The 17133-nt window shown below is 35.7% G+C and overlaps 3 protein-coding genes across 3 annotated transcripts; 2 read left to right on the forward strand and 1 right to left on the reverse strand.

Annotated features, from left to right (window-relative positions):
- The first annotated feature begins 4189 nt into the window (after positions 1-4189).
- LOC107177489 (uncharacterized) lies at positions 4190-4654 on the forward strand. The gene has a single exon (XM_015531346.1). It carries the CDS (start codon positions 4190-4192, stop codon positions 4652-4654), a length of 465 nt encoding a protein of 154 aa, XP_015386832.1.
- Positions 4655-5736: 1082 nt separating this feature from the next.
- LOC127899070 (uncharacterized) lies at positions 5737-11349 on the forward strand. The gene is made up of 9 exons (XM_052431815.1): positions 5737-6034; positions 6139-6311; positions 7142-7249; positions 7418-7474; positions 8402-8482; positions 8844-8878; positions 10264-10353; positions 10465-10624; positions 10755-11349. The coding sequence occupies exons 1-9, from the start codon at positions 5893-5895 to the stop codon at positions 10872-10874; spliced, it is 966 nt and encodes a 321-aa protein (XP_052287775.1). The 5' UTR covers positions 5737-5892; the 3' UTR covers positions 10875-11349.
- Positions 11350-11854: 505 nt separating this feature from the next.
- On the reverse strand, positions 11855-14837 carry LOC107177488 (receptor-like protein EIX1). The gene is made up of 4 exons (XM_015531344.2): positions 13886-14837; positions 12701-13555; positions 12226-12313; positions 11855-12098 (listed from the first exon to the last, which is right to left on the reverse strand). Exons 1-4 carry the CDS (start codon positions 14835-14837, stop codon positions 11855-11857), a joined length of 2139 nt encoding a protein of 712 aa, XP_015386830.2.
- Between the last annotated feature and the right edge of the window lie 2296 nt (positions 14838-17133).

Consider the following 17133-nt stretch of genomic DNA (forward strand, 5'->3'; position numbering starts at 1 on the left):
GTGTTTGGGAAAGATCAACTGAACTTTTTGGGATTCTGTGAAGACTGTATACTAGGGAAGGCTTCCAGGATAAAGTTTGAATCTGCAGTTCACACTACCAAAGAAAAGCTAGGTTACATGCACTCAGATCTGTGGGGACCTGCACAGGTAACCTCTCTAGATGGCTGTAAATTTTTCTTGACCTTTATAGATGATTTTTCTAGAATGGTGTGGGTTTATGCTCTAAAAACTAAAGATGAAGTCCTTGAAAAGTTCAAAAGGTAGAAAGTTTTGGTTGAAAACGAAACAAATCTGAAGGTGAAAGTATTAAGAATAGACAATGGGCTGGAATACTGTAACAAGTTGTTTAAGGATTACTGTGAGAAGAATGGTATTTTGAGGCATAAGACAGTAACATACACTTCTCAGCAAAATGGTCTTGCTGAGAGAATGAATAGAACATTAATGGAGAAAGTGAGATGTCTGATGATCCACTCAAAGTTACCAAAAGCTCTTTGGGCAGAAGCTTTAAACACAGCCTGCTATTTGGTCAATAGAAGTCCATCAACAGCTATAGGCTGTAAGACACCAATGGAAATGTGGTTAGGAAGGGTAGCTGATTACTCTAAGCTCAGAATTTTCGGCTGTGAAGCATATGCACATGTGAAGCAGGGGAAGTTGGAAGCAAGAGCTTTGAAGTGCTGATTTCTGGGCTATCCTGAGGGGGTCAAAGGCTACAGATTATGGTGTACTGACTTTAAACCTCCAAAGTGCATAATCAGCAGGGATATAACCTTCAATGAAGCTGAAATGTTGAACAAAATAAGGAGTTCTGAGTTTAAATAAAAGAATCCAGAAGCTGAAGATGATAAGATTCAGTTTGAGGTGGAGCATGCTGAAGATAAGAAGTCTGAAACACCCACAACAGAAGAATCAGGAGAGGTTGATGATGGATCTTATGATGAAGAAGGATCAGAATCAACTGAGAGTGGTGGTAACACTTACCAACTAGCAAGGGACAGGAAAAGGAGAACAATCAGATCACCAAAGAGGTATGCAGTTGCAGATTTAATTGCTTATGCTTTATCAACTGCTCATGAGATCAATGATGATAAACCAAAGACTTATCAAGAGGCAATCACAAGCAAGAATAGCCTAGAATGGAAAAGGGCAATGGATGAGGAAGTTAAATCCCTCATAAAGAATGAAACATGGAAGTTAATTAAGAAGCCAGAATAGAAAAAGATTGTACGCTGCAAATGGATATATAAAATCAAGGAATGGATACCTGGAGCAGAACCTAGGAGGTTTAAGGCTAGGTTAGTGGCTAGAGACTTCACACAAAGGGAGGGTGTAGACTTTACTGAAGTATTCTCCCCAGTAGTGAGGCATGCATCCATAAGAGTCATCATTGCACTTGTGGTTGTGCAAGACATGCATCTTGAACATATGGATGTCAAAACAGCTTTCCTGCATGGGGAATTACAAAGAGGAGATTATAATGGATCAGCCTGAGGGGTATGAAGTGCCTGGCAAAAGGGATTATGTCTGTTTGCTTAAGAAGTCTCTCTATGGCTTAAAACAGTCACCTAGACAATGGTACCTAAGGTTTGACAGTTTCATGGTGAAACATTCCTACAACAAATGCAGCTATGATTGCTATGTATATTACAGGGAGATAAGTGAGAGAAGGAGAATCTACCTACTGCTGTATGTTGATGATATGCTGATTGCATGTCATGACATGGCAGAGATTGATTAAAGGGATTATTGAGCAGTGAATTTGAAATGAAGGATATTGGGCCTGCAAAGAAGATTCTTGGGGTAGAAATCATCAGAAACAGGAAGATTGGAACAATGTTTCTGACTCAAAAGGATTACATTGAGAAAGTGCTGGTCAGGTTTGGTATGAATGAATCAAAACCTGTCCAAACTCCATTGGCAGGCCACTTCAAGCTTTCAGCAGCTATGTGTCCCCAAACAGCTGCAGAACAGCAAGAAATGTCAAAAGTCCCTTACTCAAATGCTGTAGGGAGCCTCATGTACGTAATGGTGCTAACTAGGCCAGACATTTCACATGCTCTCAGTGTGGTGAGTAGGTTTATGTCAAACCCAGGGACTGACCACTGGAGGGTAGTAAAATGGATAATGAGGTATCTTAGGGGCACTACAGAGTATGGATTGCTATATGGTGGAACATGAAATAAAGGAAATATCTTGGTAGGTTATGTAGACTCAGACTTTGCTGGGGATCTCGATAAGAGAAGGTCACTAACAAGATATTTGTTCACCTTGGGGGGATGTACAGTCAACTGGAAAGCTACATTAAAAAAATATAGTGGCTTTGTCAACTACAGAAGCTGAGTATACAGCAGCTGCAGAAGCTCTCAAGGAAGCCATTTGGCTAAAGGGGATGACTACTAAACTTGGAGCTGAACAAGACTCAGTTGAGGTTTATTGCGACAGCCAGAGTGCAATTCATCTCAGCAAAAACCAGACACATCATGAGAAAACAAAACATATTGATGTGAAGCTCCATTTTGTAAGGTTTGAAGTTTCCAGAGGAGCTGTGAAGCTTCAAAAGATAAATACAGAGGAGAATCCAGCTGACATGCTGACCAAGGCAGTACCCTCTGCTAGGTTCAATCTATGCATGAACTTAGTAGGAATTTGTAGGAACTGAAGCTACAAATCGTGAGGAAGAAAGCTCTGTGGAGTAGCTTGAAGTATTGAGTTCAAGGTGGAGATTGTGAAATATGAACTAAATACTTAGTCACGACATGTCATATGTTGAGTATGTGTTAGCACGACATGTCATCTGATAAGCATTTGGAACAAAACCGACATGAGCCAAAATGTTGTTCTTTGTTTAAGTAGCTCACATGCCTGGCACGTGAGCTGAAGAAACTGGTTTCTCTCTAAACGACTAAGAAAGAAGCCGTTTTGAGCATGCTTAATCAAGACACGTTGCAAGCACGTGACTGAGGCAGATTCTGTTATGTTAGTGGGAAAAGCCGCTGAGGAAGGAATCCCAGAATCAGTTATTAAAGAGCTGGAGTTCTGGGTTTTGTGACAGACCTAAAAAATCGATAGAGGGCAAGAAAGAAGGGAATGAGAGAGAGAGTTTCGACTAAACTTGTAATCTCCATTTGTGTTTGTTCTCTGTAAACTCTTGAAAGCAATAAAGTGAAATCACACAGTTTGTTTCCAGTGAATGTAGGCATCATTCATTTGGTGCTGAACCACTTTAATTCGTGTGTGTTTTGTGCTTGATCTATTTGTTATTCTTGAATCTTAGTGAGTTGATTTCTTCTTGGTTGGTTCTTGATCAAAACTAGTGAGTTAAGTGTTCTTGGGGTGGGTTTAGTCTTGATAGTTAGGGCTTTAAACACAACACTGTTTTTAGCAAATTCTACAACTTACATATTCCGCACTCCAATTCTCGCTTTATACGGTTAAGTGAAATATTTTTGATCATATATCTCTAGCCGGGTCTCCGAATTTTTCTTTATGAAATAAGTGAACCGAGAGCCGCTGGCTACTCCAATTTCTATAAGGATTTTGTTCAATCTAGTAACCATTTATCTATTCGAAAATAATCTTTCATGTATTATAACTAAAAGTACAACTAAAAATATAAAATAAAATTATAGAATTGAAACGGATTTGTACTATTCATCAATTAGCTGTGAGGAGGCTTTTACAATCTTTTATCACACGTGTGTTTATAGATAAGAAGAATTTAATTACATATAATTTTTATTTTTGAAACCTTATCATTCAACTTAATTAGGATTTTTTATTTTGTACTTTTCCAACTTGGGTTCGGGCAACTTAATATTCGGAGTCCCAGTAGCACAGAGTATTCATTCATAATCATTAACACAAGTAAGTCCACACATATCGTTATACTGATCATCGTCTAAAGTTCTAGCTAAATTATATATTTAGTTAACTCCCTCTCTAGATACTTCGATTTTGGTATCCTGGGTTTTGATTTCGGTTGACCTTGAAGATGGCGGATGAACGATCAACAGCAACCAGCAGTAATGCATTGAGGATCAACTTTGTATCAGAAGAACAATTGGATGAAGCTAAAAAGACAAGAGGCGAAAGAGTTGAAGACGGGACAGCACAGTGAGACAGGCCTCTTCACGAGATACTGAACGAGAACAAAGCCAAAAAGAAAAAGGAACTCGAGGACCGCCGGATGCACAAGCCTCCGAAATCCTTGGACGAAGACGAGGCCCAGTTTCTTGATGGGTCGGTGTCGTATAAGAAGGAAAAAGAGCGGCGGCTTGCTGACGAAGAGGCCCTGGAGCTTCGGTGTTTCAGGACAGCCGTGGAATCACAATGTGTTGCTTCCAAGGAAACATTAACAAGCCATGATGATGATCATCATCATCAACAGAGAGTGATTATTGGGAAGAAGAATCCGGCGTCTTGTCCCTTGAGCTCGATTATGAAAGTGGTGCTGCTAGCAAAGAAACCCAAGAAAGATGTTCAAAGCGTGGCCGCAGAATCTTCTTCAGATACGTTGAAAAAGATTGATGCAGCTGAAAAATCTCCCGAACCTACAATGCTAAAAAGAAATAGGGGTGATGCTGATCATAATAAATCCGCTGTAACAATAAGTCTGGTTTCATACGGTTCTGATAGCGAAGATGATGATTGATTACTACAGTATTTGCTTACATTGTTGTTATTTCAGGAAAGCTTTGATTTATTATGCCTTTTGTTGTTCTTCTCACAATCAATTAGAAATATTAATACATACTTAATTTTTTTTACTATATTGCAAATAAAGTATTACTGAAATTTATAACCAAATAATTCCTGAAATTATTTTACATTAAATCTATGAAGCACAACCAAGATTTTCTATTGTCACTAATATTAGAGAAATGTCTATTTTACTCACATTTTGTGAGGAAAATGATTGACTCCACTCAACTTGTTCATTAGTTAACTCAATCAAGTACTTACTTTTTTTTTCTCCAGCAAGTGACAAGTAAGTCCACATGGATTGTATTTACCATTTTGACACATTTTCTTTTTTCTATATAGAAAACATTAATTTCATATTACTCTTTTGTGAAATGTTAATTTTCAAAATATATTCTAAATTATTGTAAATTTCAACTTACCTTCTACTTTTCTAAAGAAGATAAAAAAGCTTTCATCAACCTACCCTCATTTTTCACTTATCTTTTGAATAAAAATGAGAGTAAGTTAAAATTTACAATAGTTTGGGGGTGTTTTAAAATTTTTAATTCACAAGGAGATATTTCAAAATTTAACCACATTGAAAATAGTAATAAAACACTTTTTTAATTTTTTGTAATATCCCTAAAGATTTCATCCTAAATAATATGGTAGCATCCATCCATTAGATGGTGGAAATGTGAAATAAGATTTTACATTCTAATGGATGAATGACATATATTAAGAACTAATACTAAAGATCAATAAAATAAAAGGAAATTATGAAAGAAGTTTATGCACATTTTTCTCACTTTTGCTGAAATATTACACCATGATGCAAGCCGAAATAAATTGTCAAAAGTTATATAACAATCGTAAAATTATTAGCCAACATAAGGTAATTTATTAATTTGGGGTGTTAACGAGTTCAAATGTTGAATTAGCAACTTAAATGGTGTTGTTGATATTAAGCGAACCTCAAGGATTCCCATGAAATTATCCCTAATAATTTATTATTATGAAAAAAAAAAATAGCGAGCTTCTAGTGCTGGTGCTGGACAAGAGAATGAGATAACGCCTCTTCTGTTCCTAATCATTCAGCATCAAACAAGAGTACAGTGACGTGGTCTACGTCTTGCAGAGCACAAATATCCTTCATCTTCAAACAAACAATTAGCCAAGCAAGAAGCCAAAAAAGCCCAACAAAAAATGGAAGCTCTTTCAAGAATTAGCTTCTTAACAAACTACACTCGCTCTCATTTCCCAATATTCTCTGCACTTCCTCACACCCAGAAGCCGCTTTCCAAGAAAACATCACCAGCTTCTCTCTTAAGAACAAGCACTCGTCCAGGTCAGCCACCATCCTTTGCCCTTTTTTGTGACGCTTCCTATGCTTGCCACTGAATTCCCACTTCAGCTTTTGTGTTTTTATTTTCTCCTTGTTTGACTTCTTAGTGAGTGAAGTTGCTGAAGAGGATATTCTGCAAATGTTCTTTAAAGATAGAGAACTGAATGGAGATTTTATTTCCAAAGCTTCTGATATGTTTTGGCTGAAGGGGACTTCGAAATTTGTTGATTCTGATGCTGATGCTGGCAAATTTGCTGACAATTCTGAACAAGCTCACCAGGTAGCTTTCTTGATTTTGATTCATAAGAATTTATTGTATTCTTTTTTAGGAATATGTAATTGCCAGTTCTAATCTCTCTTCGTGTCCCCGGTGGTGGTGTAGAAGTAGGATAATTTCAAACATTTCTGGTTTATGGAGCATCTTTGTCGGAACTGTTCGTGATTCTTGGAGTCTCTTAAGTTTTGACTTTGGACAGTGGAATTGATTCTGCTACTAATAATGGAGCAGATTAGCTGTTTCAATGAGAAATCTTCCAAAATTGCTTATTTATTTAGTTTTGTGAATATCAAATAAGAAGTTACTGAATGATATAATTATGGCAAGTGCAAAAAGAGCAAATTGATTCATTCAATATCTTGAAGGATTTTAAAACTTAGCCAAGCCTGTATTCTGTTGGAATTAGCAGTAGCTTGTATACTCTCCTTACTAGGCTTTTATAAGACATAAATTACTGCCTGAGGTGCAGCTCCTCATTACAATTGAGGCTTAGACTGGGGTAGCACTGCTGTTTGTAGAAGGAGAACTCATTCGTTCCCAGCATTGTGAAAAGGTTCCATTGAAATTTGAAGCAGTTGACAATGCGGATGCCTTATTCTGATCTCTCCTATGTCACCTCTTTTGCATTACACTGTGGCACCAACTCCATTCTTGACGCATTTATGAATTCAAAGTGCATACACATCTCCATGCTGGTTTCAGCTACTCTCTGCTTTAAAATTCCTTAATTTAATTGCTAAGTATAACTATATAACATTCTGTTCATTTTTTTTTTCTGGTGTCTTAGGTGATTTATTGTGCTTGTGCTTTTATTGATGGTATGGATATTGTAGGTCATAGAAAGTGACAATGATGATGGATTTTTGAAACTCTCAAAAACCCGTGAATGGTGGTTATTAGGTGACAATTCTGCACCAATCAATAAGAAACCTTCTGCTAAGGTATGCATTCTGTTGGCTATCATTAAATTATAATGAGCTTGCTTGTAAACACTTTATCCCATCTCTCCATCCTCCTCCTCCTTTTCTCCCAATTTCAGCAAAGCAGAGGAATTTGTTTAAGTTTTATATCTGCAATTTCTTACTGCTAACCAATGCATGTAAATACAGGCCTTGCAGGATGACAGTGAAAGAAGGACGAAACTGAACTTTCTTAAATATGAAGCTGTAAGATACTTCCCTTGAAATTAGAATTTCTCATGGTTGGTTGCTAATATGATGTCAATGCCTGAAATTGGGATCTTTCTGTTCAGTTCTAATTCCACTATTTCTTTTAAAAAGTTAGATTCTCTTTCCATGTGAAATTTAAATTGTTTGTTGTTATCTAGCTAACTAAGAAAGAGCCGATTAATAAATGAACATATTGTATAAGTATGTGCAAGGGTGGACTGGTTTTTCTCCTTTTGTTTCTAGGGGTATGATTTCATTATACTTAAATCTTTAGCTTTTATCTTGCGAGCTGAATGAGCTGATGTTCACCATGTAACTCTGTTTTGATTAAAGGTTGTTTATATATTTTCCTGTTGGCAAATGGTGCTTTGAGAGATGCCTGTTTGCAAATGAAGCTGTAACTTCGGTTACTTAACCTTCTGTTTTGAAACTATATTTCCGGTAACTGGGATAGAACTTAATAGATTCAGTTTTATGTTAAAGTTGGTAAATGCAATAGAACTAAGGGTTAGCAGACTAGGTATGGTACCTGTATGCTTTTATTTTTCGATTTATATTGGTTAGATTTGAAAACTATTGTTGGAGTCCTACCTATCTGCTTAACTTTTAGTGCAGTTGTAACATGATAGGGAAATGGAGCTAGTTTGATCAAGTTGTCTTGTATTTAGATTTTCTGATGTGTTACCTGGGTTATTGGAAAATTGTGTTTGTGCTTCTTGTGATAGCACGATTGTTGTTATATTTGATTTACATGCCTTGCGTACAAGGTACATGTTAGACTTTGTAGTCTCGGGCTCTTTTCTCTCAGCTTAAACTTTTAGATTGTGTGATAAATTAACAATGTTACTACCTAAAGGCTTGCTTCTGCACCATAGTGCTATGAAAGCTGTCTAAGATGCTGATTTTTGTACTTTGATCTTGCAGCTCAAGAGGGAACTGATGCTTTTGTCTGTTGGCATTGGAACTGCATGCAGTGGGTATTGTTTGATAACGTTCTCAGTCCAGGTAATATCTTCACAGGAAATTAAAGCACAGTATTTAAAATTTAAAAATGTTTTAATATCATACCTTTCTCTAGCTTCTTTAATGGAAGTCTGGAATTTTGCACTCTGTTATTTTGCTGAAAGCCATGATTGGGAATAAATATGAGGTTCTGGTGACAATGGCTCTAAACTACTTTTTTATTATATTTTCATCTGTTTTCAGTATTTGACTGTACAAATTGCGACAGAGTAGGCAATTTTTTTTCCCCTCCCTATTCCACTTTATTGAATGGATTCATATACTTTCTTTAAATGTAAAGTAAGATATTAGTGAAATATTGTAAATTTTGGCTTATATAGAGATGACCTTATTAATTTTACAGGCGGCTTTTAGCTATATGGTTGGAGTTCTTTTCAGGTGAGCTAATCTTTTTATTTTTCATTTATTTATATATGGTGTTTTTTGGTAGAAAACATAGAAACTTGTATTAAGAAGAAAAAAATGTACAGAAAGTGAACAAGGGGTCCACAAATAAAGAACCCCTAAAGATCACAAAAAGTCTATACAGTTCAATGCCGATCAGATGACCAAATAAGTGTAGGATCTATATGGCTAAATGATCTCACAACAAAAACAAGCCCAAAAGCTCAGAATTAAGCCAACACCCCTTACAGTTTAGATGAATGAAGAATAAAGAAGAATCTTGAAATTCCTTTGTAATGACTCCCAAAGAAAAGCTAGCAATCACACTCTTTCCCACAAAAAGATGCTTTCTTCCTCAGAATCTTAAAAACAGTATTTAATTTCTTTCAAGCCTAATCACCCAAAAAATGGCCAGAACTGAAACATTTCCATAACACTCTAGCTTTTTTATGTTTCCCAAAAGGATGAATAATCTCTGAAAGCTGAGAAATGCTAAAAGCTGGAATCACTCAAGAAATTCTAGCCGGCTGAAACAACAAACAGCATTGTGACAATGCAAAAACAAATGATCTGCACTTTTACCATTTCTCTTGCACATGACACACTAAGAAGGAGACAAGCACACATTATGATTCCATCTTTGAATAGCATAGTTTACCTAGAGCCAAGGACCAATAAAAAGTGGCACTTTACTAGGGTCTTTAGCATTCCAACTTACTGGGTAAGTTGATCTATTTTCACTAAGGATAATATTTGTTAAATTAATACATTGGTGAGCCAGTTTTCAGACTCTAAGCTCAGTGCTGAGACCTAATTTTTGAGCTATGATTCAAAAGGAAGGTTTATGAATAATAACAATACTAACTACTGCAATTGGTTGTCAGAAAGGATGGTAGACTCTGCTGTTTCGGTTACTTTGACAGAAAACTTTTTCATCAAAATTTTTACCTGCCGATAATGTAAAAATAAGTGTATAAAGATATTATAATGTAAGGAAGCCAAGATAATGTGAGATGCAAAGTTTCCATAAAAAAATTACTGTTTGTCATCCACAGGATTTTGTGGCCTAAAAAATCAATAGCTGGGGAAATGGCCTATGGGGTAGATATCTTCTATCTAGTATTCTCGACTTAGTGAACTCCCTTAAATGTTTTCTCTGGGAGGAATTATCTTTGTTTGGTCTAATTGGTACTCCAAAGATTTCAGATAATTTAAAGATATCACACATTTTCTAGTTTAGGGAAGTGAAAAACTCCGAGTAGTGCTTTTAGCACTTTTTTGATAGAACACTGGAAAAAGGTTTAGTAACAGCAGGAGACCATCTGTTCTTATTACTGATCCTAATTCTGATAGTTTAACAAACCTCATTTCCAGTGCAGTTGCTTGTACCTTCAGCTCTTATACCAACATGCAGACCGTCTGTCCAAGGAAATGGTTCCTCAGATTTTCATGCAAAAGAAGTCCAAGAAGTACAGATTAAAGCTTCTGCATTTGTTTTTTCTTCCCCTGATGGCTGCTTTGTACCTACATTATTCTCTGTCTTCCCCTTGCATAAGCAAACATTTCCTTTTCTTTTGTAGAATTGGAATTAGAAGTGAGGACCTTAAGGACTTCTTAGAGAGATCAATCAAGGGAAGTAGCCTTGCTATTTCATCTCCAAGGCTTGTGATCCCGGCTACAATATATGGTTTGTGGGTTCTGTCTCATCGGTATTTTGCCAATGACTTATTTGATTTCCAGGTAGCAATTAAAAGAACTTTTATTGTTGTCTTCAGCTGTTTGTATAAATTTTCAAATTAATCATGAAGCCCTCAAACTATTAACATAAGTTGTGTTTATTAATTTGCCCATTGGTTCCTATTTATTGCAGATTGTTCCAGCCATGGTTGGCATGTTTGTATATAAGGCTGCTGCTCTTGTTCAAGTTTACAGAGACAACGAAGACTTGCAATTAGTTTTTCCAGAAAATGAGGAAGGTTCAATTGACTGAAATTATCCATATTAGCTCTTGGAGTATTTCATTTTGATTCTGAAATATTTTGAAGCAGAAGGTGTTCCCAAAGACTAATTTCTGCAGGCTACCATCAAGCTTCTAGTGGAAAAAGCACCCCAAAAATCTAAGTGGAATGATTCATTTTCCCGGGTGGCTCTATAAGCTGACCAGTTAAAGTTGAACTTCAAAGACTTGTAGGCAACTATCAGGCATGTCTACCAAACTCCAACTTTTATCCAATCTTTTTATTGCCTTGAGATAATGCCTGCCCCAAAAAATTGTTATGATGGATGATATAGAACCATCTGAGTTTGTATTACTTTCAGGGTTTAGGGCCTTTTAGCACAATAAAGTTGATAAATTTGAATTTTCAGTTATCATTTGTAATGGGATGTTAATCCTCAAAATTGTTTGCGAGATTATGGTAATGTATGTATGTTGCAATAATCCAAATCCAAAATTTTTGTGACAACTGTGATTCCTCTTTGATGCCCTTCACCATGATCTTTTCTTAATTATATTCATCTGTATGTTTCCGCATTTCTGCATAATTATGGAAACTATCCAAGCCAAAAGGTTTTTGTTTGCTTTAACTATGTAGTTTGTACTGAAAATCATGTGTCATTTAGGAAGGGAATGATTGCAGTGTTTTTGTAGCAAAACTCAAATCACAATAGAAGATTATAATGCTTGTTCAAGATGCTTTTCTTTCCCTTTTTTGTTTTTGGACATAAAAGGAAGTCTCGCTGAATAATAGTTTTGTAAACAATCCCAAACTATTCTTGATAAGCAATTCAGGATGAATATGGATCGAGTTGTTAGATCAATAGCTCTCTGATTTAGTGTAAAATGTGTCCAATTTTAAAGGGTCCAATCTTGCCGCTTTATCGTATAATGCTTCAATTCTTGTTTAGAGGACATTAAATAACAATTTAATAGAAAAAGCATAAAACAAACAGTGATACACATGAAAAACTCTAGTAGCATTTTCTTACAGAGCATCGGAATCTATCGACGCAGCCATCCAAGAAATAACAGTATTTGTACCTCCATCTTCTGTTGATAAGTAAAAGGCCCATGAAACACCAGAAACCCAACACAAATCCAAGTGCCATGCTTGCGTACAACAGCCAGTTAACTTCATCTTCATCTTCGTTTCCATTTTCATTTCGATCTTCAGGTACAACAGCATTCTTCTCGGGACAATTAGGAAGTGGAGCTCTGCAGAGATTGTTCCCAGTAAAACTGGATGCGTCCATGCTTTGCAATTGAGTGCTTGAAGGAATTTTCCCAGTCAAGTTATTGTAGGATAGATTCAAGTGATTCAGAAATGATAAACTTGACATACTTTTGAGGAACTTTACCAGAAAATTGGTTCATTGAGAAATCGAGGGATTCAATTGATCCCATATTTCCAATATTCTCTGGAATTTTTCCTGTAAAAAGGTTGTGGGAAAAATTTAATGACTGCAATCCCGTAAGATTTGTCAGTTCCTTTGGTACTTCTCCTGAGAAATTATTATTGGAAATGTCCATGATTCTTACCAAATTAAGAATGGTTTATATTCAACCATAAACCCTTTCATCACAACTGATGCATCCTCAAAGACAGCTGAGATGCCTTCGCTTACATATGATATGGCATTATCCTGAATTCCTGATCGGATGAGTTAGCTGCTGCCATAGCAGTGAAGTTATAGATGCATCTTGGTATGATCCCTGAGAGACTGTTATGTGCAACGTCTAAAATATGGAGAGAACTTAGACGACAAAGTTGAATTGGCACAGACCCATGTTCGATCGAAGATTGAGAATCAATAAACCTGAAAGTCTTTCTCCCATCCATGTTGGAATGTCGCCAACAAACACATTTTCACCCATGTCCAGTACGTTCAAATTTGAACAATTTTGAATTGACACAGGAATTATTCCAACCATTCTATTATTGCGAAGGTTCAATAATTGAAGAGAACTTAAATTTCCAATTGAGATAGGAAGGCTACCAGAAAAGTTGTTACCTAAATTCAGCACAACCAAGTTAGGCCAGTTCATCCAACAATCAGGTATATCTCCAGAAAAATAATTTTTCGAGAGTTTGGGATATCCGTAATTGTTGTGCAACTCGTTCTCCCCCTTAAATATTAAATGGAAAATGGATCCCGACAAAGCATTGTTGGAAAGATCAAGTACACCATGGGAAGGTACAAGAGGCAATGGGCGGTCAAAATTGGGAATCTCACCATATATTTGGTTGCTAGAGAGATTCAAAGACTCATACTGGGAAATAGAATTCCAAAACCAACGAGGAATAGTATCAGAAATTCTTGTGTTGGATATGTCCAAAACAGACAAATGCTTTTGTGAATGAAGCCACGAAGGAAAATGAGGCCCTAAATGACATGACCTCAAATGCAATGTATCGAGTTGAAAAGGAGGAACCCAGTTCGGATTGACTTGCAAGATTAGCGAGTTTTCAGATATAGAAAATGAGGTCAATTTTGTTAGATTGACGAAGTGAATTTCAGAGATAGATCCATTCAACCTGTTGTGGGACAAATCCAGATGTTTTAAGTGTGATAATTGTCCCAAAGACATTGGAATAGCACCATTCAGCGTGTTACTGAAAAGATCTAAGTTTGTCATCGATGAAAGTTCTCCTAGAGCAGGTGGAAGGGGACCTGAAAGAGAGTTATCTCTCAATTCAAGAGTGTGCAGACATTTAAATTGCCCGAGTTGATTTGTCAAGTGACCAGAAATGTGACAACCGCCCAAACCAGTGACTCTAGTGCATATGCATCACATGAAGAGAAAATATGTAAGACTTGTGATAAATCTTGACCCAATTTGACATATGAGATGTCTATTGATGTTAACTTACAAAGTCTTACAAATGATGTCGGAATCTGCCCTCCGAGTTCCTCATTGAAAGAAAGGTCGAGTGTTTTGATAGAAGTCAAGTTTTTTAGACCCATTGATGAAATCGTACCTTGCAAGCTATTACTTCTAACTTCTAAGAGAAAGGAACTCGAGATCATTAAGCTTAGACAACCAGCCAGGTATTGCAGAATTAAAATAGTTGTGAGATAAATCGAGATATCTAAGAGACGTCAAGTTTCCAAGTCCAATGGGGATTTGACCATGAAATTCATTAGCGCTTAGTTTCAGAAAGACTAAACGATGGTGACCAAAAAAGCAGCTGCCAAATTGAAATAAAGAGCTATCAAAATAGTTTCCAGAAAGATCAAGAGCAATAAGGGAGGAAAAATTTACAGAGGACAATGGAGCAAACTGATGGAGTTCGCACTCGGACAACTTTAATACTTTGAAAGAAGGGAGGGAGTTTGTGACAGGTAACAAATCAGAGGCTTTGCTAAGGTTCATCTGACTCAGATCGAGATGCTCCAGCAAAGAAAGACCAGACAGCCATGAAAATCTGTCAACGTGCAGCTTAATATCACTGAGGTCAAGATATTGCAGATTAGAGAGATTTCCAAGTTGGTGAGGAATCTTTTCTGCAATTCTGGCAGCAGTGAGATTGAGATATCTTAGGTTCTTAAGAGAACCAAGACATTTGGGAATCTGAATTCCTTGAAAATTACTTCCGCTTAAGTCCAATTGAATCAAATGCTTTAAATCAACCAAAGACGGATTTATCTTACCACCCAGCATTAACCTGTCGTGGGCTTCATATGAAGAAAAAAATCTGGTAAGACTGATAAGATCAGTTTCAGTACTAGATCCGATAGAATCGATAGGATTTCGGAGGCTGAGCTGAAGGACGTGGCCAGTGAGGTCGCTACAAACAACACCAGCCCATTTACAGCAATCTCCATCACCAACCCAAGAGGCAAGACTGGTGGAAGGATCTATGAGATCTTGTTTCAACTTTATAAGCGCTTCTCTCTCACTATCTATGCAACCCACATAAGAGTTACCAGTGCAGAAGCTGAGATTGACCATGTTAGCTAAAGTAAATAACTCAAGAAAGAAAAGGGCAACGAAAACACTCATGGTTGATTTCATTGCTGCGGGTAGAAATTAATTAATTATAAGGAAAGGAAGTGTGTTTGTGAGAATATGTTATCATATTGCTTGATATTTATATTGTCATCCTCTATTTGTCCCATATTATACGTTCGGTCCAATCTAATTTGGAATAGATAGCATGTTTGAAAAGTATCAATGATCTCTTTTCTGCTAGAAATTTTCCTGCTCATTACTTTTGATCATCCAATCTTCAAAGTCATCATTTAGCTGCTTGCTTGGGGTCCCTCTCTGTGAGACTTTCAATTTGCATTATTAGACTGGAAGATTGCGGCCCATGTGGATTTAATTAGCCACTTATTAACGTTAGTCTCAGTCGTCGATAGTTTTGGAGGAAAATAAATTTTATCTGTCTGCTTCGTGCGAATTGATGACCTGTTTACTGTTCTGGTTGAGCATAAAATATGGAAATTAATTTGTATGATTTTCTTGTATTCAAAAATAGAGAGACTGAGAACAAACTTTTCTTTTTCTTTTCTTTTTTTACTAAAACAGATAAAAGAAGAAGAAAATCGAAATTAAGGTCGAGAGAAACAGATAGGAAAATTGATAAAGAAGAAAATTAAAAGATGAGGGAAAATTAAAATGGAAGAAAGACTGGCCGAGGCAGTGAGAAGCAAAGGTTATTAAAACATTTATTGAATGGTTGAAACGATATTCACAGAATAACAGATTTTTATAAATTTGTGTGTATAAAGTGAAGTGTCGTCAAGAATTTAATTTTTTGGCCTTTGTTTTTTCTTTTCTTGCTAATTTGTCTTTCTCTGATTTGAATCATTGAATACAAATTATCAACTATACTTTTCTTGGGATAATATAAATAATATAAATATATTTAAATGAATAATACGGCTGAAGAATTGCGTGCAATTGGTGTTGATTTGTGGAGTGCAAATCATAATAAACTGCTTTTCGGCTTTTTTTTTTTTACTAACATGTTAATTTGTCCTTCTTTGATTTGGATCATGGAATAGCCATACACTTTTCTCTAAATATATATAATATGAAGGTTTTTTTTTTTTTTTTTACTTTAAGTAATCGATACGTCTGAAGAGTTGCCTGCAAGTCGGTGTCGAATTTTAGAGTGTGAATTATAATGAATTAATTTGTCTTTTTTTTTTTTTTGACATACTAATTTGTCCTTCTCTCATTTGGAGGTTTTCTAAAGTAACTGATCCGTCTCAAGAACAGACTAAAAACTTTGTAACATTGACTTATGGACAATTGCTTCATTCTTCTTTTCAAGTCACTAATAACTTAATGAATAATGAATTGAGAATAAGTTTTCCTGTAAAAAATAGTATAGTATTTATATTAATTAACAGGGCAAGTCAGAGACCTAAATTTACATACAACTTTTGATTAAGAATAAATGAATGATCAAGATTACAATTTAATTTGTTTCCTTTTATTATTTTTTTCTCTCCACTAATATACCTCCTGCTTCCGAGGTGTGCACTCCACTTCTTTTTCTTTTTTTGAGTAATAATAGAAATTTTAAATTTTTTATCCCAAATTTAATGCTAAATAATATGTAATTTATTAAGCGATTGATAATTTTTTATAATATTTAAGTGAATTAATTGTATTATCTCATCAAACACTTGATGACTACCACATCATTTGGGGCATATAATTTTTTGGAATACAAAATCTAAAATTTGTAACACTTTCTCCTTTAAATTACGAAATAAGATCCTCTTCTGATCTCAAAGCTCTACTAAGTTTTTAAAAAGTTTTTATCATATGTGTTTTAATAGTAGTGTATGGATATGATATAACTTCTCAATTGTTTTTATTACTAACTCCTAATTAGTACTTGAGTCAACTTCTTACAAATTTTATTATTAGCGAGCAGACGACCGTCACACACGAGTCATTAAGCCAGGCCCGTAAATGATAAGTGTCTCAAGTAATTTTGTCTTCAAAGTCAAGGTGGTACAACTAATTGTAATTTCTGGTGCAAATTAACTTGTTCATCTCACATTATCATGGCTACCTTTGCATATACTATCTTGATAAACTGTTACATTGGACGAAAATATTTTCCGTTAAAGCAACTGAAACAGCAGAATCTATCATTTTAATAATGTGCACATATGAGGAGATGGCTTGATTTAGATTCCAAATATAATTATATATAGAAGAAGAAAATATCAAAATCATTACTTTGTTTCATCGAGTCTTCAAATACAGTAATTTATTGCTTGGT

Source organism: Citrus sinensis, chromosome 8 (genome assembly GCF_022201045.2).
Source record: "Citrus sinensis cultivar Valencia sweet orange chromosome 8, DVS_A1.0, whole genome shotgun sequence".
Taxonomy (NCBI): domain Eukaryota; kingdom Viridiplantae; phylum Streptophyta; class Magnoliopsida; order Sapindales; family Rutaceae; genus Citrus; species Citrus sinensis.

What these genes read in the sequence shown, in the direction of transcription:
- LOC107177489 (XM_015531346.1), top strand. Translation starts at nt 4,190, where the DNA reads ATGCACAAGCCTCCGAAATCCTTGGACGAAGACGAGGCCCAGTTTCTT.
- LOC127899070 (XM_052431815.1), top strand. Translation starts at nt 5,893, where the DNA reads ATGGAAGCTCTTTCAAGAATTAGCTTCTTAACAAACTACACTCGCTCT. An exon ending in ATTCTGAACAAGCTCACCAG is followed by an intron (nt 6,312 to 7,141) that starts GTAGCTTTCTTG and finishes TGGATATTGTAG; the next exon opens with GTCATAGAAAGTGACAATGA. An exon ending in ATGACTTATTTGATTTCCAG is followed by an intron (nt 10,625 to 10,754) that starts GTAGCAATTAAA and finishes TATTTATTGCAG; the next exon opens with ATTGTTCCAGCCATGGTTGG.
- LOC107177488 (XM_015531344.2), bottom strand. Translation starts at nt 14,837, where the DNA reads ATGGTCAATCTCAGCTTCTGCACTGGTAACTCTTATGTGGGTTGCATA. An exon ending in GATGGGAGAAAGACTTTCAG is followed by an intron (nt 12,314 to 12,700) that starts GTTTATTGATTC and finishes ACCTTTTTACAG; the next exon opens with GAAAAATTCCAGAGAATATT. An exon ending in TCTGGTAAAGTTCCTCAAAA is followed by an intron (nt 12,099 to 12,225) that starts GTATGTCAAGTT and finishes CAATCTCTGCAG; the next exon opens with AGCTCCACTTCCTAATTGTC.